The following is a 22,475-nucleotide window of genomic DNA, read 5'->3' as shown; positions in this document are numbered from 1 at the left end:
TTATTAGGTACATATTTTGCTTTCCATGTAACTGCAGACAATAGTGGCACTAAGCTTTCTACCACTACCTAACAAGGATGTCTCTCCTCCATAATACGGTTTGCATGGGTCCCCCAAATGTCATGTGCTGGAAAATTAATCCCCAATGTGGTAGTGTTGAAAGGTGGGGACTTAAAGAGGTGATTGGATCGTGAGACCCCTGTCTTCATGAATGGGTTAATCCATCCATGGATTTATGGGTTATCACAGGAGTGGAACTGGTGGCTTTATAAGAACAGGAAGAGGTCAGGCATGGTGGCTCGTGCCGTAATCCCAGCAATTTGGGAGGCCAAGGTGGGTGGATCACTGGAGGTTGGGAGTTTGAGCCCAGCCTGGCCAACATGGTGAAACCCCATCTCTATGAAAAATACAAAAATTAGCCAGGTGTGGTGGCACATGCCTGTAGTCTCAGCTACTTGTGAGGCTGAGCAGGAGAATCACTTGAACCCAGGAGGTAAAGGCTGTAGTGAGCTGAGATCACGCTTCTATATTCTAGCCTGGGCAACAGAGTGAGACTCCATCTCAAAAACAAAAAAAAAAGGAAGAAGAGAGACCTGAGCAGGCACATCAACATGCGCAGTCCTCTCTGTAGGCAGTCCTCACCAATAAGAAGGCTCTCACCAGATGCAGCCCTTTGACCTTGGACTCCTCAGCCTCTGTAACTGGTAACTGTCAGAAATAAATTTCTTTTCTTTACAAATTACCCAGCTTCAGATATTCTGTTACAGACAATAGAAAATGGACAAAGACATTCCAGTTTCCAATAATCTGTTCATCACTTCTTTTAAGCCTCCACCAGCTGTATCCTCAAAGTCCAGATTTCTATAGTGTCTTCAGTTGTCTTTGAGGCAATTGAAGATTTCTCTAACAAGCTCCTCATAATACTCCTCACCTCTGCCCACTGCCTGGTTCCAGAGCTATCTCACATTTTTAGGTATATGTCACGACACTATCCTTCTCTTGATGCCAAAATCTGTACTCATCATTTCAGTTTGTAACAAATTATCAGAAGCCTTAGTGCCATGAAACACCTATTAGTTTCTGTGGGTCAAGAATCAGGTATAGTTTAGCTGAGTCTGTGACAAGGCTACAGATAAGGTGTCCACTGGTGCTGCAGGCATCTCAAAATTCAGCAGAGGAGTGGTCCACTTCCAGGCTTACTCATGGTTATTGGCAGGGTTCAGTTCCTTGCAGGCTGTTTGACTGAGGGCCTGAGTTCCTTACTGGGTGTTGGCCAGAAACCACCCTCCGTTCCTTGCCACATGAGCCTCTCCACAGGGCAGCTTTCAGCATGTCAGTTTGCTTCAAGTGAGACAGAAGAGCCAGAGACAACAGTCACAGCCTTTCACAGCCTAACATCAGAAGTGAAATCCTATCACTTTGGCCACCAGGTCTAGCCCACACTCAAAGGGAGGGGATTACACAGAGTATGAATTTCAGGAGTTGGGGATCACTGGGAGCCATTTCAGAAACTGCCTTCCACAGTGAGTATCAGGGACAGCACAACTAGCAAGGCCCCAGTGGCCTGATGATGCCATGTCAGACTCCCATAAGTGATGGACAACCACTGAAATATTTCACCGTTGAAGAGGAGAAATAGAAATGTCACCCAGCAGCCAGAGCAGAGAAAGCATTAGAAATGGAGCACTGGGTAGGGAGGGCTGTTGCAATGCAATTACTTTAAGGGATGGCCTCATAATGAAATGTTCATTGTGTCATTGGTGATCCAACCCAGAGACCAAGGCCAGCCTGAAGGGTCGTATCCCCTTTGGGCCTTTTGCCAAGCTGTTTCTCCTGCTTGAAACTATCTTTTTGTGTGTTGCTCTTGCCTTTTGAACCCATCCTTTAGAGACCAGGCAGGTACCCCCATTCCTAGGGCACTCCTTAGCATCAGACACCACTTATGATGATATCCCAGGCATTTCATTTAGTCCCTAGCACACCTGTGGGGCAGATACTGCTTGGTGGAAGTGTGACAGGTGGTCACATGATAGGACAAAGGGGCATCAATGCCTTTGTGACCTCATCCTGGTGACCTCACCCCATCCACAGACCTGATTTCCTATCTTAAAGGCCCAGGAACTGGACATTTTTTGCCCTCAAATAATTGATGTTTTAGTGGAGGCTGAAACCAAGATTCCTATGCTGCTATGTGGCCCAGATGCCAGTTGATTGTTTTGCAACTGATATCAACCTTCTCTGTTGGAATTTGAGGGAAACCCAATAAATAAATATACTTATTTCCCCCTCAAGTGCAGAATCAATTGACAGCTGCAAGAGAAAAACAGATGAGGATCAGCATGTCACCTTTATTACTGATGAACTGATTGGAGAGCTGTCTGAATATGCTCTGCAGCTAGGGAGATGGGGAGAGAGAGAAAGGGAGAGTGGGGAGGGCTAACTGAGCATGGTCCGCTCCTCCTCCCAAACCCACCAGATGAGCCATGCCTCTTACGCAGACTGAATGAGGGGCTACAAGAAGGAGAATTTGTCTGTGGTCCTGGGTCCAGGAGCATCAGTATCACCTGGGAACTTTCAGAAATGCAAATTATAGATCCAACTCCCAGAAATGCTAAATCAAACTCTGGGGGTGAGGCCCAGCACTCTGTGTTTTAGTAAGCCCTGCAGATGATTCTAACACAGGCTTAAAGCTGAGAACCACTGGCCTGTTGGGAATTGTTCCCCACAAGGCCCAGGAAGAAGTATTCCCCTGGAATATTTTGCCACTCATGCCCACCCATTTCCTCCACTTCCTAAGAAAACATACCCCAGAGAGAGGATTCACAGTTCCCACGTTTGGTTTTTAGCTTCCAGCTGCTCCAAGGAATACCAAGTGGAGGCTTCTCATTATGTCCCTTCTTTCCTAAGGAAAAAAATGCCATGGATTTGGTGTCTTCTTTCTTGCAGTCCTTTAGAGGGGCAAGGGGTTAATCCCTTTGTTGGCACTTGATAGTCTCTGAAGACTCTAGAATGATCAGCAACACAAAGTCAAAGATGGAAGCATGTGGCTCTCCACTACTGAAATCTCTCTGTGGCTCTCAGTTACACTTAGATTTCCACATAAACCCCTTGCCAAGGCCTTCACCCTTCCAACCATGTCTTGCCCATTTGTTCACACCTCCAGTCGCTCTGGCCTCCCTCTGTCCCTCTAATATGCCAAGCTCCCTTCTGCAAGGACCTTTGCACTTGCTTCCCTGTTACTTGGAGGACTCTTCTCGCACACCTTGGCTTGTATGGCTCCTTCTTGCCCTGTAAATCCAAAACCAAATGCCACAGAAAACTTCTGGCCACCCATTTCAAGTGCCCTCTACCCTATACATCATCATTTATCTCATTACCCACATTTGTTTTCTAGTGAGTACTTGACACTATCAAAAACTGATCTGATATATTTATTTGTGTTGTTTGTTTGTTAAGATGAAGTCTCACTCTGTCGTCCAGGCCAGAGTGCAATCGTACGATCTCGGCTCACTGCAACCTCCGCCCCCTGGGTTCAAGCAATTCTCCTGCCTCAGCCTCCTGAGTAGAGATTACAGGCACATGCCACCATACCTGGCTAATTATTATATTTTTAGTAGACATGGGGTTTCACCATGTTGATCAGGCTGGTCTCGAACTCCTGACCTCATGATCCGCCCACCTCGGCCTCCCAAAGTGCTGGGATTATAGGTGTGAGCCACTGCGCCCGGCCTATTTGTTGTTTTTTTAATTCTCTGTCTCTCCTCACCAGAATGTGAGACATGAGGGACCTTGTTGTATTCCCAGCACCAGAATAGTTGCTGTTATATTGCAGGCATAAGATTTACATAAACATCTGTTGAATTAATGAGTAAGTAAATTAATGACTACATGAACACAGGAAAAGGGTTGAGGAGAGAAGGATCAGAGTTGAGTGATTCAGTCATCGAGATGGTGATGGGCCTGCGTTCCTCTTCTCAAGGACAGGAGCACCTGAGGCCAGTTGAGTGGGCCTGGAATGCTGGCACCACACCAGATTGTCTGCCTACTTTTTCTCTTACCCGTTATCTTAGGTCCAGGCTCCCCCAACTTCTCCTCCTCCTTCCCTCCCTCTCTTTCCACTGTCACTACATTACAGTCATTAGAAACCAGCAGATTCAGACCCTCCTGTTGTCTTTTTCATAAAGGACTGTTAATGGAGTTAGTTTTCAGCAGGGGAACTGCAAACTGTTGTCAACTCTGACTTGGCCACCCACATTCACATAATTAATCACACAGGAAATCAGAAAGGGGTGGCATGAGAGCTGGAGCCTAGCTGTGTTGGGGCCCTCTTCCCAGAGAGGAGTGTGGTACATCACACAGCTGCTGCCCACCAAGAGCCCACATTTCAGGTTGGAAACAAGACAACCCAACTGGAACCACTACAGGGTAATACAAGTCAGGATCTAATTAGCACTGGAGGGTAGGAGGTGGCCCTCCACCTTCAAGATATTGGTAACAAAGGAAAGGAAATTAAATGGGGAAGGTAGAGGCTGGAGATAGAAACAAGATTAAAGACAATCTCTTCTAGAATTATAAGGAAGAGGGCATTTATTGAGTAATGTATTCTCTATTGCTGTGTAACAAATTACCACAGACTTAGTGGCTTAAAACAAAATACACTCATATGGTTTAAACATTTATAGTTTTAAACTTACATTTGTACAGTTTCTGTGGGGTTAGGAGTTCAGTAACAGCTTAGCTGGGTGCATTGCTTGAGACCTTGGCCAGCCAAGGCCAAGTTCTCATCTGGTGGCTTGACTGGGGAAGGATTCACCTCCCCACTTGTGTGGCTGCTGCAGTATTAAGTTCCTTGTGGTTGGTGGACTGAGAACTTCTGTTTCTCACTGGCTGATGGTCTGAGGCCACCCTCAGCTTCTAGACATTTCCCACAGTTCCTTGTCATTCCTTGCTACATGGGCTTCTCAAACTTGACCACTTATTTCATCAAGCAGCAAGGAGAATCCCTAGAACAGTGGCTAGCAATATGTAGTATTATCATTACATAATCACAGAAGTGACATTCCATCTCCTTTGCCACATTCTATTGGTTAGAAGAAAGTCACATGTCCAGCCCACACTTAATAGGAGGGGATTATACAAGGGTATGAACACCAGGAAAGGGGGAAAGGATTATGGAACAACCACCCTAGAGTATATCAGCTACATTACCTATTAGGTTTAGGACTATGCCAAATACTTTTACATGTATTACCTCAGTTAATTGCTAAAACAGCCTGTAAGGCAGGCATTATCCTCCTTGCACAGATAAGAACATGAGGCTCAGAGGAATGAGAACTTGCCCTAAGTCCTGCCAACATTAAGATGGGGACCACCATATCATAGCATCAAGTGAACTTGTATGAGTGTACAGGCTGGAGGGCCAGCACCCTTATAGTAAGGAGCAAGGGCCCCAGGGAGGCGGGGAGGAGGCAGCAAGAGCAGGAGGGGGGTTAGCTCTCCATGAGGGGTGAGACCAAGAGGAAAGGATGTGTATGGATTACATTTCCAGAATGAAGGAAGCTGAGAGCACTTATATCTGAGGATCTCTATTTTCTCAATGAAGCAGAAAATGAGGGTGTCTCCTGAGAGGGTGGAGGTTGGGCTGGAATGGAAGCAGAGCCAAGTTGGAATAGCAGCTGTGGGGAATGGGGAACGGGAATTTTGCCAGCATGCCTACAAAGTTGTCAAGTGGAATAAGGCTGCTTCCTTCATGAAGACTGCAGCATAGGCTTGGTGGGTGGTCCCCAGTCCCTCCCCTATTACTTTCCATATTCACTTTCATCATCTTGCTTTGCAGTGCTGCAATTTACGCCCAAGTCCATCTCTCTTGTCAGAAGGAAAGTTTTTATAGGGCGGAAACTTAACAGTAGTGCGTAATGTGCCTCTCCATACCCAGCACAGGGCCTGGCACATGAAAATCCTCTGCAAATGACCTGTTTGCTTCCAGACCCTGAATTTCTAAATCACTGTATTACCTTTCATCCCCTAAAGGCTCATGCAGTTCTAAAAGACTGTTCAAAAATATGTATTTTTACTTTTCAGCACAGTAGAGTAGAAAGTGTAGGTCCCTCTATCATGGAATAGGGGTCCTTAGAGGTGGAGTTAGGGAGGTCTGTTGCATGTATAAACTGGTGACAAAAAAAGCAGCTTTGCATTTTGGCCCAGTATTTTTGATGTCAAGAAGCCAGAAGAACCATTTCAAAATATTCCATTTCAGTCTTTATTGATTGGTATGGAATGTTGCCCACAGTATATTCTTGCCTGAAAAATCTAGTTACCACACAGACACTTACAGGACAATCCCATTTGTGTCAAATTATAGTCAAGTAGAAAAAAAACCTAAGTCAGACCATCTCAGGGAAAAAATGCAATGCGTTGTTCATCTTCAATGAAAAGTTTCGGAGATTATTCTGATGCCACAGGGATTCTACCATCTCGGCCTCCTTCTTGGGCCCTATGAGATGGCAAATGGCTGTCCACATTCCCTGGACTGCAGTGTCCCCCAGGACTCCTTACACAGGTCCAGAGATCCACCCTGATAGGACCAACTTGGGTCACATGCCCACCACTGAGCCAATGACTGTGGCCAAGGCGATCCTGCCCTCTGATCCAGCCTTGGTCACAAAAGGGAGTCAGGGTGTTGTGAACAAGAGGAAGAGGAGTGGATGCCACATATTATACCTCTATCCACTGAAAAACAACTGCTCTGGTCCCCAGCCCCCTGCTTTTTTTTTGCTTTTTTTTTTTTTTGTAAAATCTGCCCCTTGCCTCCTCCTGATTAAGGAACACCCCTGGGGCTCACCCTGGCCCCACTGAGCATATCTAAGTGTTGCTGGAAATCCTGGGTCCCCTCAGGCCTATCTCAACTCAGATATCATATGTTTCTCCTGGGGCCTGAAGTGTGAGCTTGAACTCTAGGCCTTCTAGCCCTGGCAGCCTTCCCAGTCCTGCCACTTCTTAGCAGAGTCAGACCTCATGTTCCTGAACCTGACACTTAGTAGGGTCCTCTAACCTGGATCACCACTCAGAACCAGGGTGCTTCTACCTCCGTGACTGCTGCTACTTTACACCTGGAGACTCCCACCCAGTGGTCCAAGTCACACCTTTTGTTTACTGCTGACACTTCTCTCAAAGCTAGCCTTCCCCCCCTTTCCCTCCCCTCCATTCCCCTCCTTTCTCTTCCCTTCCCCTCCTCTCCCTCTTCCTCTTCTTCCCCTCCTCTCCTTCTCTCTCCCCATCCTCTCCCTCCCCCTCCTCTCCCTTCTCTCCCCATCCTCTCCCTCCCCCTCCTCTCTCTTCTCTCCCCATCCTCTCCCTCCCCCTCTTCTCCCTTCTCTCCCTCCATCCCACTCCTTCCCCCTCCCTTCCATTCTCCTCCCTTCCCCTTCTTTCCCTTCCCCTCCTCTCCCTTCCCCTCCTCTCCCTTCCTCTCCTCAGGATCAGTTTCCCTGCCCCAATCTCTCTCTACCAAGCCACTCCCTCCTCCACAAAGCGTCAGTCACAGCTACTCTAATGCCACACATGAGACCAGGAACAGGAAATATGATTGAATGGCATTTTATTTTTTCAAACTGGATCCATCAGCTCTGCCTGACTCTTTTCCCTCTGCACCGCTTTCTAGCTGACATTCGGTACTTCTTTCTGGCATTACATTGTTTCCGTTGTTTACGGTAGCGTTCAAGTTCCTCGAAGTACTTAGCTCTCAGGAGAGCCGCTCTCTGCTCATAAGGGTGCTTCTCCAGGTCTGTCGTTGCTGACCACATCTTCCCTGTGGCCTTGGCCACCTGCACCACTGACCAGCTCGGGTTCTCCCTCTTCAGCTGAGCATAGTGGTCTTGGCAGAAGAGTAGGAAGGATGATGGAGGCCGTCTGGGTGCCTGAGGATCCCGCTTTCTCCGTTTCTTCCTCTTGCCAACGTAATTCATCATTTCTTCCTGGTATCGGGCTTTGTCGAGTTTGGCCAGGGCTTCATATTTGGCCTTTTCATGCTTTGAGATGGATCTCCATTTTTCCGAACACTTTCTAGAGAACTCTTTAAAGCCAACGTAGGTATTTGGCTGCTGCTCCTTGAATTTGTTTCTGTAATTCAGCAAAAAGTGGATGTAAGAAGAGACATTTGCCTTAGGCTTCAGCTGGATTTCTTTTCCCATGTTCATAAGTTCATCTTTTTTCTGGATTCAGTAACTTGAACAGGAGAGACTGTTATCCCCACACTCCAGGAGCAATCTAGAAGGTGCTCTGCTTGCGGTGAATTTTTCTGTCTGCAAGAGCTGCAGTCAGGGCTCAGCCTTTTCAGTGGTGATGGCATTGTTGAGTCAGAGGAGGGAAACTGTGACATCATCCACAAGCCAGCCAATCCCAGCCAACACCTGTGGGCATTTGTGTACGGGTGTTCTTATTGGTTGGTTACTTGAGGGTCAATGGTTGCCTCTCATGAAAGATGATGGTTCATTCATAGAAGGCTATGAGGCAGCTATGTCCCCCAGAAATAATTTTCCTTGGCTTTCTGGAGGCAGTGGGTTTTACTGCACTTTGGGGGCTTAAAATCCCTAGGCTGTAGTGACAGTCCATGGGGTCTGCTTTCTTCACTATACGATTGTCAGGATGCCACATCATCCCTTCCGAAGACAGGCTGAGAATAATGAACATAGGGAGGTGGATAGCTCCAGGGCTGTCATGATAAAATGTGAAGTCTTTCTGTTTGCCTTGAACAGTGGCAGCTCATGCCATACAAAGGGTTTAGTAGTAACTCTAAAAGTAATCAGGTATGACAGCTGTGACTTGGTTCCTGTCAGGACAAAGTTGTCTAATTTAAAACCTGAGTGCTTGGGCTGTGAGTTTGAACTCTTTGTTTCTCTGAAGAAATGTGAGGGGAAAGAGGGAGGAGAACCTTGAGATTTTATTAATTAACACTTGAGTCCATGAAAATGAGATGGAATTTGTAGCACATCCAGAAGCCTCCCCACTCTCGTGTGAGGGGTCCCCATTTCTTAGGTTTAGAACACAAAGCTGTAACAGCTACGCTCAAACTGGCTGGCTTCTGGCTTTTGGTCAAAGTAGTTGCGGATATTCCACTAGTCTTTTAATTGGAGGGAAGAGAAAAGATGAAAAAGTGTCATTTTTTGGGCCTTGGACACTGCTAGGTACTTGCCTGTGTGGCATTGGGTTTAATGTAACTTAATGGTTGATGATAGCCCCAAATTTATAGGACTAGAAAACCGGGTTTCATTAACATAAAAAGTAACATGTTCAAGGTTGAACAGCCACTCATGGGTGGGAGTGTGGATTTTGATTGCTGATTGCTTGACCTAAGCCTGTACTTCATCCTGCCTGCACAGAGCTGCTGCCGGGGCACTGAGGGTCCAGATGTGTGGTCTCAGCAGCTGAGCCGGACAAGGAAACTTGCCTAAGACGACCATATTTTGAATTTTTCCAGGTTCATTCCCAGGGTTCCAAGACTTCAACGTTCATCTTCTGTAAAAGAAAGATGGAAACTAATAAGAGTCTCCAATCCTGAATTCTGCCCCAGCTCTGCTGCAAGGTGGTGGCCCAAGCCAGCCCCTTCCCCTGTGTGAGCTTATGATCTTTCATAAATTGAGCATTCTGGACTGGTCAGAAAAGCCCCTCCAGGGGACAAGCTGTAGTTGTGTGGCAGGATTTGGGGGCCTATAAGATATCAAGTGCCAGTCAAGGAAGTCTGGGCTAGCAGGGGGTCTGCCAAAGGAACAGATTACTCTGGGGACACTTCTCGGCCTAGGTAGCCTTTTTTCCCCTGGCTCTTTCTCCCAAGGGGCTGGAGGTCGACTCACACATTTGCTGGACATGAGCAGGACTGCCTAGAAGAATGGGACACAACTCCTTTCTGAGATCAAAAGATGGGACATGAGGAAGAACTTTAATGAAAATCCACATATTAATCAGACTCGGCTCAGGCTCAGACACACACACACACACACACACACACACACACACACAGTAGCTTATCTGTGTCTCTGTTCATAACCTTCCATCCCTCTCATGATGATAAGATCCAGGAAGATTAACCCACAATAGCTATCGGGAAGCTAACAGATTTAAGAAGAAAAGGCAGTAAAAGGGAAAAGCTATGTCAATCTCCCCTAAAGTCCTTGTTTAGGGGAGCTTAGGAAAGGTAAATAAATCTGGCTTCCTAAATCAATGCTATGTGCTGGGTATCTAAGATTTGCCATTCCAGATCCCCTTTCCAGCCTTCTCCAGCCTTCTCTTTTCAGCCTTCTCTGGCCTGGGAAGCTGTTCTGTATGAGCCACATCAATGGATCCCATACTCTCTGGTTTCCATCTCACTTTGGTCAATGGGGTCCCCCCATAGGAGATCAGAGATGGAGGAAAATTAGGTCAAGGTATTTATTCTCCTGGATCCCCACCCCAGGGTCAGCTGTAGCTGGTTCTGTGTCCCTGGACTAAAGGTCACTGGTCCTCATAAGATGTTCTCTCTAAGTGACTCTCTCCTTCCAGTATAGGCCTTGCCCCCTCTCGTTATCTCCTTATGCCTAGGGTGGTAAAATCTTGACTTTTATGAGCCTCTGAGGTCTCTGCTACTTTCCCACACGCTGCCCTCACCAATTATTTTAATTTTGAGTGGCCATCTGTTTCCTGCTGGGACCCTAACCAAAGTACCATGTTTTTAGCCTTTCACCATGTAGGCATCAGTTCAATAGAGAAGAGTAATGAGCTTCTGGAGATCCAAGGGCCCGGCAGTCACATAGCCTGGAGTGGTCTGCAGAGCAAGCATGCCTACAAGGACAGTGGCATGACCAGACCACATGCCCAGGAAGAGGTGTCCAATATTCCCTAGATTATGAGATGACCTCCAGGCAGGAGCATTGGTCTAGAGGGCCAGATAGTAAATATGATAGGCTTGGTGAACCACAGGGTTTCTGTTGCAAGTACCCAGCTCTGCCACTATACCCCGAAAGTAACCATAGAAAATACCTAAACCAATGAGTGTGGCTGTGTTCCAATAAAACCTTATTTTTAAAAAATAGGCTGCAAGCTGGGGGTCATAAATCTGCCAACTCGTCGTCCACAGATGTGAGTTCAGTGTTTTCAAACATCTTGATTGCAGTCTGCAATAAGAAATACATTTTACATCATGACTCATTTACATACATACATACTTAATATTTATATAATACTTAATATGAGCCAGCCTCTCTTCTAAGCACTTTATGTATATCATTCCATTCAATCCTCATAACAAGCCTATGGGAGGGCTATTTTTATCTCCATACAAGGATAAAGGTAGCAAAGCACAGAGAAGATATAGAGATAAAAATGTTCTACTTGTATGACGTACTCTTATTTTCTACTCTGTTCTAGTCACTTCTGCTTTATGTTGTTATTTAAAATGCCACCCACAGACTGACCTCATGACCCACTGATGGGTCACACTCCAAGGATGGGTTTGAAAAACACCATCCAGACAAGCTGAGAGGGAGCTTCCACCTTGGAGACTGTGAGATCCTCTTTACTTGGTGACAATAACATGAAGTGGAAAGAACGTGGCCTTTGAAGCCAGACAGATATAAGTTCAAATTCTAGCTTTACCATTTATAGCTGAGTAACTTTGGGCAAGTCTAGCTCATTACAACCATATCTCTAAGAAGTAGTGAGGTGATAATAAAGCCATGAGGATGAAACAAATTGAAATGATAGGAATAAAAACAGCTGGCACTCCCCATCTCCTACAGTGTGGGCTGGACTTAGCCACCCACTCCTATTGAATAGAACATGGAAAAGGACAAACAGTAACTTAACAGTGGGGAAATCTGGCAGGCACCACTTTAACCAAGTGATCAAAGTAAGCATCATCAGTAGCGGGTCATGCTGAGATCACAGAACCCCCTTCTGTGATGCCATAATAAGAGCATCTCACCCCCATGATATTCTTCCCAAAAATCCATAGCCAAGGTCTATGAAAAACCATTAGACAAACTGAAATAAAGAACATTCTACCAAACACCTGATCAGTACCCTTCAATAATGTCAAGATCTTAAAAAAACCAAGGCAAGACTAAGAAACTAATGCAGATTGGAAGAAACCAAGAAGACAGGACAAATGCAATAAGAGATGCTAGACTGAACCCTGGGACAGAAAAAAAAGTGGGGCACTGGTGGAAATCTGGGAAGATCTGAATAAAATGTTTCATTTAGTTAATAGTACTGTACCATTGCTGATTTCTTAGTTTTTACGCATGTCCCAGGGTTATGTGAGATGCCAACATTAGGGAATCTGGGTGAAGGATATACAGGACATTTCTGTACGATCTTTGCACTCTTTTCTTATTTCAAAATAACATTTTTTGAAAAAAAAAATCTTCCCTGTTGATAGCAATGTGCACCCAGGGTAAAGACACCCTGCTCTTGATCCATCACCTCCAGGAATCACAGGGCCAGATTTTACCCTCAATTACAGCAGCATATGGTCTTAGCATATCTCTGTCAAAGTATCTCTCAAATTTTGGAGCATGATGGAATCACATAAGCTTTTCAAAGCCCTCCGTACTCAGGCCACAGCAACAACAGCAAAAATACCTGGCATAGGCATGTGTTTGTCAAATGCTTTGAAACTTCCTTCATCCCCCTCCTGCCCCTTCCTCTGTGGAGTGGGACTCACTGGTTGCATTGACCCTCTGAGCAAGGCATCTGCAAGTGGCAGAAGAATGCCTCTCCAAAGATGCCGGCGTCCTAAGCCCTGAAACCTGTGAATTTGTTCCTTACTTGGCAAAAGGGACTTTGTAGCTAAGATTACTCTAAGGATTTAGAGATAGGGAGATGATCCTGGATTATCCAGGTGGGCCTGATAGAATCACATGGCCTTTGTAAGAGGAAGGCAGGAGAGTCACAGTCAGAGGAGATGTGATGAGAGAAGCAGAGGATCAGATGTGGAGACAGATTTGAAGATGCTACACTGCTAGTATTGAAAACAAGGGAAAGAGGCCACAAGCCAAGAAATGCAGGTGGCTATTAGCAGCTAGAAAAGGCAAGAAAAGGATTCTCCCCTGGTGCCACCAGAGGGGCTCAGCCCTCCCCACACCTTGATCTTGGCCTGCTGAAACCCATTTTGGACTTCTGACCTCCAGAATTATAACACAATACATTTGTGTTCTTTAAGCCCCTAAATGTGCCATTATTTGTTAAGGCAGCAATAGGAAACTAGCACAGTATCTTTCTCCTCCAGCTTCTTGTCTGTAACTTTTCCTCTGCCATTCTTAACCCCTGCTTGTGTTAATGCAGAAGACACATTTTAAGGTGAAAGTTTTACATCACCACATATTCGATTTGTTGAGGGAGGAGAACATGATATATTCAATCCTGCACACTCTTCTTCACTCACTTGCTGACTCATTAAGTCACTAATTCACTCATTCGCTTACCAATTAATTCACTCTTATGTTCTTTCAGTTCATTCACTCACTCATGTACTCACACACCTGTCTCAATAAATAGCTGTTGAGCTGCTGGAGCAGTGTGGCTGCTGCTTTGATGGTCAGTGATGAACAGTGTTTGAGGGATGGTTGTGTCTCAGGAAGGAGGGTGGTAATCCAGGGAATCATCTGAATTCACCTGGATCGCTACATAATAAGATAGGGAGGCCAGGCCATAAGCAGTCAGTCCAAGACTCTTTGGCACTGACCTCTTGCCAGGAGCTGTTAATCAGATGTGAGCACAATATTTTAATAAATATGATGATCATACTTTGGGTACATCATCTCTGGAAGCCTGGAAGCATGAAAAGAGAGATTAATTTATCCAAGGCCACAGAGCAATAAGTGGCAGAGCCAGGCTTCGAACTCAAGCTTGTTTGACCCTTTGACTCATATGTTTAGCCTCTATGGGTAGTCTAGGATCTCCCTTGGTTGGGGCTAGGGTAAGGAAGCAACTGGGAAGGAACAAGGCCAAGAATTTCATGAGGAGGGAAGAAGAAAGGAGAAAAAGTTGTCTAAATCTCAACGTTTAAAAAGATTCAGGTGAGTCTTTTCTAATCTGGGTTGATCCTCATTCCGGATGGATCTAGTCAACTTATTTCTAGGTCACGGGATATTCCAAGTCCAGGAGGTCAACTGACCTGGATGACCTATAGAACCAGCATCTGAAGATAAGCACGGAGCCTGCATCTCCTCCCAAGGGCAGAGGCTTGCCAAAGCCAGGGGAGGTGTCAGCACCCAGACCAATGGACTAGTGGACAGGTGGGCAGGCAGTGGTCAGATGATTAGACACAGAATGGGATCAGCATGGTGGGGGGATGCCTGGCTACCTATGAAAGGATACGGGACAGACCTAGAACAAGATCAACTCTGGGTTGATACCTCACACAGTGATCTATGGACACTCCTCACAGGTCTTTAAAAACCTACTCCTTTATACCACAGAATAGGAGAGTGACCCTGATCATTCAGTCCACCTACTTCTCCTTCATCCACAGTAGACATCTTTTGTTTTGTCTGCCTAGTGCTCCTCCCTTCTTTTGAGCACATTCCTTCTTTTGGAGAATTGTCCCCAAACTAGTCATGGGGTTCTAGTGGGGGCCACCTCCTTGGCCCCAGGAATGGGCACATTCCCCAGCTAAACTAATCAGAGGCCTCTGATGGGCTTTTTCTAATTAGAATCATGGGGAGAGATCATCATCTTCTCTCTAGTGGTGAAGGTGAGAGAGTGAATCACAGAGCTACTAAGGGTGGTCATGGTCCCAGCCTCAAGCAGCCACCATTTGCAATAGAAAGAATGATGCCAGCGGGCAGACCACAACGTAGATGGGGCACAGAGAGAGAGGCTTTGTAGCATCGGAGTTCCTGGTTCTGGCCATCCCTGAGGCCAGCTACAACTCCACTCTTCCTATGGTTTAGCTACAATCCATAGCAGCCAATCATTTCTTCTGTAGGTGGATGTGATCTGGATTTCTCCTATCTGAAAGCCAAAGTATAAGGCATTAATCCAGATGGATGGCAGCAAGCAATACAAGAAGAGAGGAATTCTCCTCTCCCCCATTTTTGATGCTTTTTGGGCACATGCTATGTGCCAGGCACCTTTTATGTGCATCACCTCACTTAAACCTTTTAACAGCTCAATGAAGTGGGTGCTGTTATTATCCTTACTATATAGATGGGGAAACGAGGCCCAAAGCAGGTCAGTTACTTGCCCAAAGTGAGACAGTATGTTTAGAGCTGATGATACTTGAATCCAGGCAGTCTCCTTCTAGGGCCCATGTGCAAAGTCTCCACCCCAAATTGCTTTCTATTCAGTAGATCTTATTCCCTTTGCCTACGAGTCTACCTTGCTGTACAGAGATATGGCAGGGCCAAGAATTATAGATGTCGTGTCTTGAGGCCTTAGAGGGAACTTTGTGAGCATCACTCACAATTGCACTCTGAGATATAAACTGGGGAAAGAGGGACTCAGAGAAGTGAAGGTCACATGGCCAGCAGATGATGAAGGCAGGATTAGAACTCAGCTCCATGGGACTCTAGGACCACTTGCTCGCTAGCCTTGGTGTGTGTGAGATGTTTAACCCACCCATTCTCCAGCTGTTGGGCAGCTCACTCATTCTTCTGGGCATCAGAGCTGCTGATCTCTGGCAGGGCCCACTAGCTGCCTCCTGACAAGGGAAGGAACATCCATGATGCTCAAACTGAGAGTGGCAGTTGAGTGGCAGGTACACACTGATGTGGGCAGCTCCTCAAGAAGCCATTTACAGCAGTCCCTCTGGGTGAGAAATAGTACTAATTACAAGCAGTGGAGGCTTCTGCAAGGCAAGCGGTGCCACCCTCTATGGCAGGAAGCAGGTTCCTTCTCCAAGTCATGTCTGCCAGTGACAAGTGGAAAGCGGGCAAGGCTGTGGAGGCTAGGCTGGGGTTCCCCAGAAAAAGAGGGAAGGTGATGGCCAGGTGTACTGGCTGGTCTGGGTACAACAGAGTGCCCTGTCCTTCTACCCCTGCACTGCTCTGTCACCAGAGTAGATGCAGGTGCCTCATTTCCCTGGAGAAAACTAAGCCAGGCTGCTCTGCGGTCTGCTCTGAAGGGAAGGGTTCAAGGCCCTGGTAAGATCCCACCCCCTCTTCTCAAACCCCAGCAAGTCAGGGGGGAAATAGCTCACGTTTGTGAGGCACCTACTGTATGCTAGGCACAGACTTGGTCACATTACACACATGAACACTGCTGCTCAGAGGAATCCCATTGCACAGATGAGGAAACTGAGGCTCAGAGAAGTTATGTCACATGCCTGTGTTCACACTAGGAAACAGTGGAACCCAGATTCAAATATAGCACTGTCTGGTTTCGAAGGCCTGGCTCTTAACCCTTAACCTTTTTAAACCTATTGCCTCTGTGCGGAACAAGACAGATGATGAGCCAGATAGGTGTTATCTTCACTTAGACAGATACTCGAGCCAGGAAGAAAAGGGTTGAGTAGAGTTGAGTGTGAATGTGCTGTAGTCACCACGCTCTTGAGGGCTGCACCCTGTTTCTGGGCCAAGCCTGACGGGGATAGGCTTTAACATCCTAGAGCATGGAGGCTGCCAGTCCTCGGCGCTGCCATGCCGGATCTCAGATCTAATGTGTAATAGAGACTTGGGCTGGGGACAGGGGACAGCCAGCTAAAGGCTCAGCAGCTGGTCAGAGTGGAGACTGCTCTTAGATTCTGTCCAGTCAGACTGGCTTAGGACCTGTACAAGGTTAGGACATAAGTACCTGTGATAAATGTACAAGGTTCAGGACATCATATAAGAGTAATAAGGGCAAGTTGGGGAGGCAGCAACAGACATGGAAGAAATGATGCTAGGACACCATTTCCCAAATCTCCCCTGGGAAAGCCACGCCTGTGGAATCTTTTACTCATTAAAGTGAGTAGGCAGCCCTTCTCTCCATCCAAACCTCAAATGGGGGCCATAGGGACCTGCCTTCCTGATAGAAGTTCCATCAGCTGATTGGCCTAGCTTGGGACACATGACCACCAGGATCCAATCACCTGTAGCCTATGAGTCATATGATGTACATGGCTGCCCCTTTCAGGAGCTGTGGGTTGAGGGAAGGAGACTGGTCTTCAAAGGCTTCTAGTCCTCAGAAGAAAGTAGAACTGCCTGATTTAGACCTGGAGACAGTACAGGATAGAGTGGGCAACTCAGAAAAGCTGCTGGGGATCAAGCCTCCTCACCCAGAGCTTGGCATCGGCACCAATTCTGATCTTCAGACCCAACCCTGTTCTGTCACTTCGGCACAATGGGAAGATCCTCTCTATGGAGGCAGGAAACACCTTACCCATCAGCTCTGATCTTCAGAGCCAACCCTGTTCTGTCACTTCGGCACAATGGGAAGATCCTCTCTATGGAGGCAGGAAACACCTTACCCATCAGCTCTGCCGGCTGAGCAGCTGAACTAGCAATGGAAGGAAACTGACACACCAAGCCACCCCCTAGACCTTCACAATATGCCACCACCCAATGCACAAGGCCCAGCACGTTGGTGAGGAAGCCCTCATCCCGACAACAAAGACAGCCAGGCTCCCTGTCCCTCAGCACTCCCAGCCCCAGATATATGTCCTCCAGAGAGCTGTGCATCTGGAGAAAAAACATTTACCTGATGTGGTTTGTGTGGATTCCCTAGAGCTAACAATTAGCTGAGCAGGAAAGAGCTCTGATCATTTGTTGAGTTTATTGAGTTGCTTTTGGGGAAAGGGGAACATTTGCCCACATTGATTAGCAGATCCCACTGTTGCTGCTTTGGGGATAGGTCAGCATGACAAGAATCCCCAGGAAGGTACCAGCAGCTGCTAAGTGAAGCAGGTAGTGGGGCACAGCCAGGGCTGAGGAACTAGGAGTGGGGAAGCATGTCTTGACAGGAGTGGGCAGTGCCATGGGAAACCCGGGAAACCCGGGTGAAGCCCACATGGCACTGGAGGCCCTCCCTCCTATTCCCTGGCTCACCTGCTCACTGCCTCTTTCTCTGCTTTTCCCCACATGTAACCTCTGCTTTCACCAGCAGGATCTCATTCATTCATTCATTTGGCCAATCATCCCTTCTTCCACTGAGTGATATTTACTGAGCCCTTTCTTTGTGTCAGGCACTCTCCAAGGTACCAAGGAAAGGACTGTGAACAAGAAAGAAACAGCTCCTGTCTTCAGGGAGCTCATAGTTCAGCAATGCATGGTGAGACAAGCACTGTGGTAGAGAAAGTGCTGGGTGCCCAGAGGGAACAAAGGAGAAGTAAACCAGACTCAGCAACAATAACAGGTTTCCTGAGCCAGGGGCTGATACACCTGCAGGATGAGTAGGAAGTAACTAGGAAAAGAGTGGGGATGGATCAAGATTGGGAGAGAGAATTTGGCAAGAAGGTAAATTCTTAATTGTTGGGAACATTCAAAATAGATCAAAACTGACCATTTTTCAAGAATGCTGTGGTTGAGATTCCTATATCGCTAGTCATTAGACCTAGAAGACCTCTGAAGTCCTTCTCAAATCTCAGATTTTAAGATTAGCTGGTTCCCACTCTCCTGATAGCAGAGGGGATGTAATTTGATATCCCACCACTGAAAGCAAGCCACTGCTGTTTGTTCATTTATTCATTCATCCACAAAGCATGTCTAATGAAAGTGTTCTTAACCCACTCCCCTCCCTCAAAGAAGCCACTTGGACTACCCAGCACTCCCATGGCCTCAGTAGATCTTCCTGACGGGTGCCCATGGCACCCCCAGCACCTGCTGCCTACAGGCCATCTCCCACCCCCACCCTCAATGCCTGTGCACTTCTGCTCCCATCAGCTGAGTCTTGCACTTTCCGAGATTCAGTTGGGTTTGTTGCCAAGTCTCTCAGTGCCAGTCATACTTGTTATTGTAATTATGTGATTTAAATTAAACATCACATAAACTGATGAAATATGAGTGTGAAAGAAAATACAGTTGCATCTATGGAAACTAAACTGAATGCTTTGGAATGATTCCACAAAGGGGAGAGTCTCTTAAAAGAATTGCTTACTAGATATTAGGTGTGAGTGAATGAGACAACTGTACCCCACTGGGTACATTACATGAGGGGAGGGGGATGGGACAAAGCATCCTTTGCACCTTGATGAGAATGGGTGTCAATGCCTGGCACGTAGCAGTTGCTCAAGAAATATTTGTTGGCTGGACAATCTGTAGCAACATTGGAAATGGTGAATGATGCATTATGGTTGTAGTTTATATAAGATAGACAACGTGGAGAACAAACTCATGATCAAAGGAAGGGCCTTAGTCCTGCATTTAACTCATTGGCAAATAAATGTATGTTTAAGTGTTGTACATTATAATTAAATGTTGAAGCTACATCTGTGTCCTTTTTTTATGATTTCCTACTTAGAAATGAAATTTTTATTTACCAACCAACTACATCATCTGTGAGGCTTCTATGGTAGGAATTAGCAAACTTTTTTTTTCTGTAAGAAGCCAGAAAATAAATATTTTGGGCTTTGCAAGCCGTCATCTTGCACAACTCCTTAACCCTGTCATTGCAATATGGAAGCAGCCACAGACAATATGTAAAAGAACGACTGGGCATGGTTGTGATCTGGTAAAACTATATTTACAAATACAGGCAGCAAGCTATAGTTTGCCAACCTCTGTTCTATGAAATGTATTTGTTCTGTGTGCCAGGCACTGTGCTGTGCACTGGAGATACTGAGACAAAAAGAAGATTTTATTCCAGCTCCCATGAAGTTTGCCTGCTAGTTGGAGAGATGGTCAACTCAAAAGATGAGTACAATTTGGTATGCCCAGGACCATGGCAGGGTCAGGTCTATTGGGGGCAGCGAGAAGGAGAGATGGAGGAAAGGAAATATTTAGTTAGGTTTATAGGATCAGTGATATTTTCCCAAGTAGCCAGGTGGGGCAACAGGAAAAGGGCATTCCAAATAGAGGGAATAGCACGTGCAAAGGCATGAAGACATGAAAGTATTAGTCACATTCCAGGTGTACAAGCCATTCTGTGTAGCTGGATCTCAAAGTGTGTGTCATTGAAGAGGAAAGACATTAAAAAACTTGGACTTTATTCTGGAGCCAGTGGGTTCAACCATTGCTGCTGGCTTTCCAGCAATGCAGGCATTTGATCAAATCTCCCCACAAAGTATGGAAGATGGAACAGAGGCAGAGGGCAAATCAGAAGCCCATCTCTGTAGTCCAGGTGAGAAACGATGAGGACATGAAATGGAGAAGACTTGGCCACGACTGGCGATAGGGGTGAAGGAGACGGGGGAGTTGAGGATGCTGCCCGGGCTAGGTGACCAGGAGGATGGTGTGGATTACGGGGAGCAGTCGCACTAAGGAGCAGGAATGACTGGGGGAAAGCTTTGATTTGTTCAGAGCATAGTAACCAATCCCAAACACTTACTAGGCAGCCAGGAATTGAATCTTTAAAGGCTGGCTCAGATCTTTCAGAGCTGTCCATACAACCACGGTCGGCAGGCACTGCTGGGAAAGAAAGTCTTGGGAGGCAGAGGGGGATCTTTTCAAAGATAAGGCCCAGCGGCTCATATTCAAAATAAACTTACATCATTCTTAGCAAACTATCACAAGAACAGAAAACTAAACACCGCATGTTCTCACTCATAGGTGGGAACTGAACAATGAGATCACTTGGACTCGGGAAGGGGAACATCACACACTGGGGCCTATCATGGGGAGGGGGGAGGGGGGAGGGATTGCATTGGGAGTTATACCTGATGTAAATGATGAGTTGATGGGTGCTGATGAGTTGATGGGTGCAGCACACCAACATGGCACAAGTATACATACGTAACAAACCTGCACGTTATGCACATGTACCCTAGAACTTAAAGTATAATAATAATAAAAAATAAATTTAAAAAAAAAATTCCATTTGTCCCAGGCATTCACTCAGTTCCTGGAAAATATGTAACATCATGGGATTGTCTTGGGGAAAGAATTTATCTTGACATAGCAAGTCCTAGGAATTTAGCTAAAGGAAAACTGATTTTGGAAAGCATTTTGATGAGAATGCGTGTCAAGGCTGAGTCATTAAAGGTTTGCTTAAGGAACGAGAGGTGGCTTAGGTTTGGCAGAGGAGGGATCAGCCTCAAACAAGGGTCTTGGGACTATTTGCCCACCACTGACCAAGACATTTTCAAAAGGGTTTCCCTGATTGTATCCTGGTGTCCTCTCCATTTATTAGGGAGGACAGCAGGTGACAGGTGGGGAGGGAAGAGGGCTTGGGAGTAGGGATGAGGTGGTGAGGACCTCCTATATTTCACATTCTCCTAGGCCAGCCTTGGGGATGGGGAAGGATGGTTTATGCTTAGTACTGGGATGCAGAAGTGCTTCAACTCTGAATCAGACCAGGGCCATGCACATAGCTTACTTAACAGTTAATGCCCACAGAAGATGCTCTGGGAGGACAGAAGCCGGATGCTATTGATGGAGGAATGGAGACTGAACAGAAAAGAAGACATTGCAGCTGAATCATAGACATTACAGGCTTTTCAGGGACTCTCTATATCTAGGGAACCACAGTGGGAGTGGCCCTCACTTGCAAGCACAGTGCCTTGTACACGAGATGTGCTTGGTGATTGCATGAATGAATGTTCTCCTGAAGATGTCAGTTTTCAGGGATGCTAAGATTTAAACCATTATCTCCTAACACTCCTCCCCCTCAACTTACAATTAGGCAGCAATTCCTTGCACAGTCACTGTTGTCATCTTGGTGGGGATCTCTCAGCTCCCCAACATCCCGACTGCACATGAGAAGCTTCTTAAGAAGAAATGCTTCCCACAAAATCGGCTCTGAGCTCTCCTTCATGAAGAGAAGGGCTCAGAGCTTTCTGCAGAGGAGCTCAAAGCCACTTTTCTATAATCAACTACATGCATTAAAGGGAGTGATTTTTTTTTAATTCTCCCCAAGCCAGATTCCATTAATGAAGCCCCATTTAACAGAAGTCAATTTACCAAAAAGAAAAAAAAATTGAATGTAATTGCTTAAATACATTTTATGTTGTACTGCAATAGCAATTTTCTGGGCGAACTTGGAATTCCCCAAGCCCCCCGTAGTGAAGTTAATGTGGACAGAAAGGTTTGAAGGGGAGAATCTCTCTTTGTGTTTCTCTCCTTTAATTATGATTCTAAAAGGGAGCAAAATTAAAGAGGATCCTGGGGGAAGTCAGGAGGGGGAGAACAGGAACAGAATGGAATTCAGCCTAAACTGTTCCACTGCCTTCCTTCATGCTTGCATGTACATGTCAGTGTAATGTAGTGGCTGAGTGCATAGGCTCTGGATGGGATGGCTGCATTTAAATCCCACCTCTGCCACTTAATAGCTGTGTGACCATGAACAAGTTTCTTTCCCTCTCTGTGCAGCCAGGTGGTGCAGTGAGAAAAGGCATAAAGAGCATCACGGGCAAAGGCAGAGAAGCACACAAG

The 22,475-nt window shown here is 46.2% G+C and overlaps 2 protein-coding genes and 1 long non-coding RNA gene across 8 annotated transcripts in view; 1 reads left to right on the top strand and 2 right to left on the bottom strand.

Moving 5' to 3' along the window:
- Positions 1-4,797, bottom strand: part of LOC103883459 — a 29,884-nt gene extending 25,087 nt beyond the window's left edge. The window contains exons 1-2 of the long non-coding RNA XR_002522385.2: positions 4,695-4,797; positions 2,807-2,902 (exon numbers count right to left, since the gene is read on the bottom strand). This is a non-coding gene — a long non-coding RNA (uncharacterized LOC103883459). The remainder of the gene's footprint in view (positions 1-2,806; positions 2,903-4,694) is intronic.
- CSMD2 (CUB and Sushi multiple domains 2) overlaps positions 1-22,475 on the top strand; it is a 649,640-nt gene that overhangs the window by 302,138 nt on the left and 325,027 nt on the right. The window lies entirely within an intron of this gene.
- HMGB4 (high mobility group box 4) lies at positions 7,581-9,508 on the bottom strand. Its single transcript, XM_009204446.2, has one exon. It carries the CDS (start codon positions 8,193-8,195, stop codon positions 7,620-7,622), a length of 576 nt encoding a protein of 191 aa, XP_009202710.1. The 5' UTR covers positions 8,196-9,508; the 3' UTR covers positions 7,581-7,619.

This window comes from Papio anubis, chromosome 1, assembly GCF_008728515.1.
Source record: "Papio anubis isolate 15944 chromosome 1, Panubis1.0, whole genome shotgun sequence".
NCBI classification, from domain to species: Eukaryota; Metazoa; Chordata; class Mammalia; order Primates; family Cercopithecidae; genus Papio; species Papio anubis.
The sequence above is the reverse complement of the archived record's forward strand: the minus strand, read 5'-3'. Positions and strand labels throughout refer to the sequence as shown.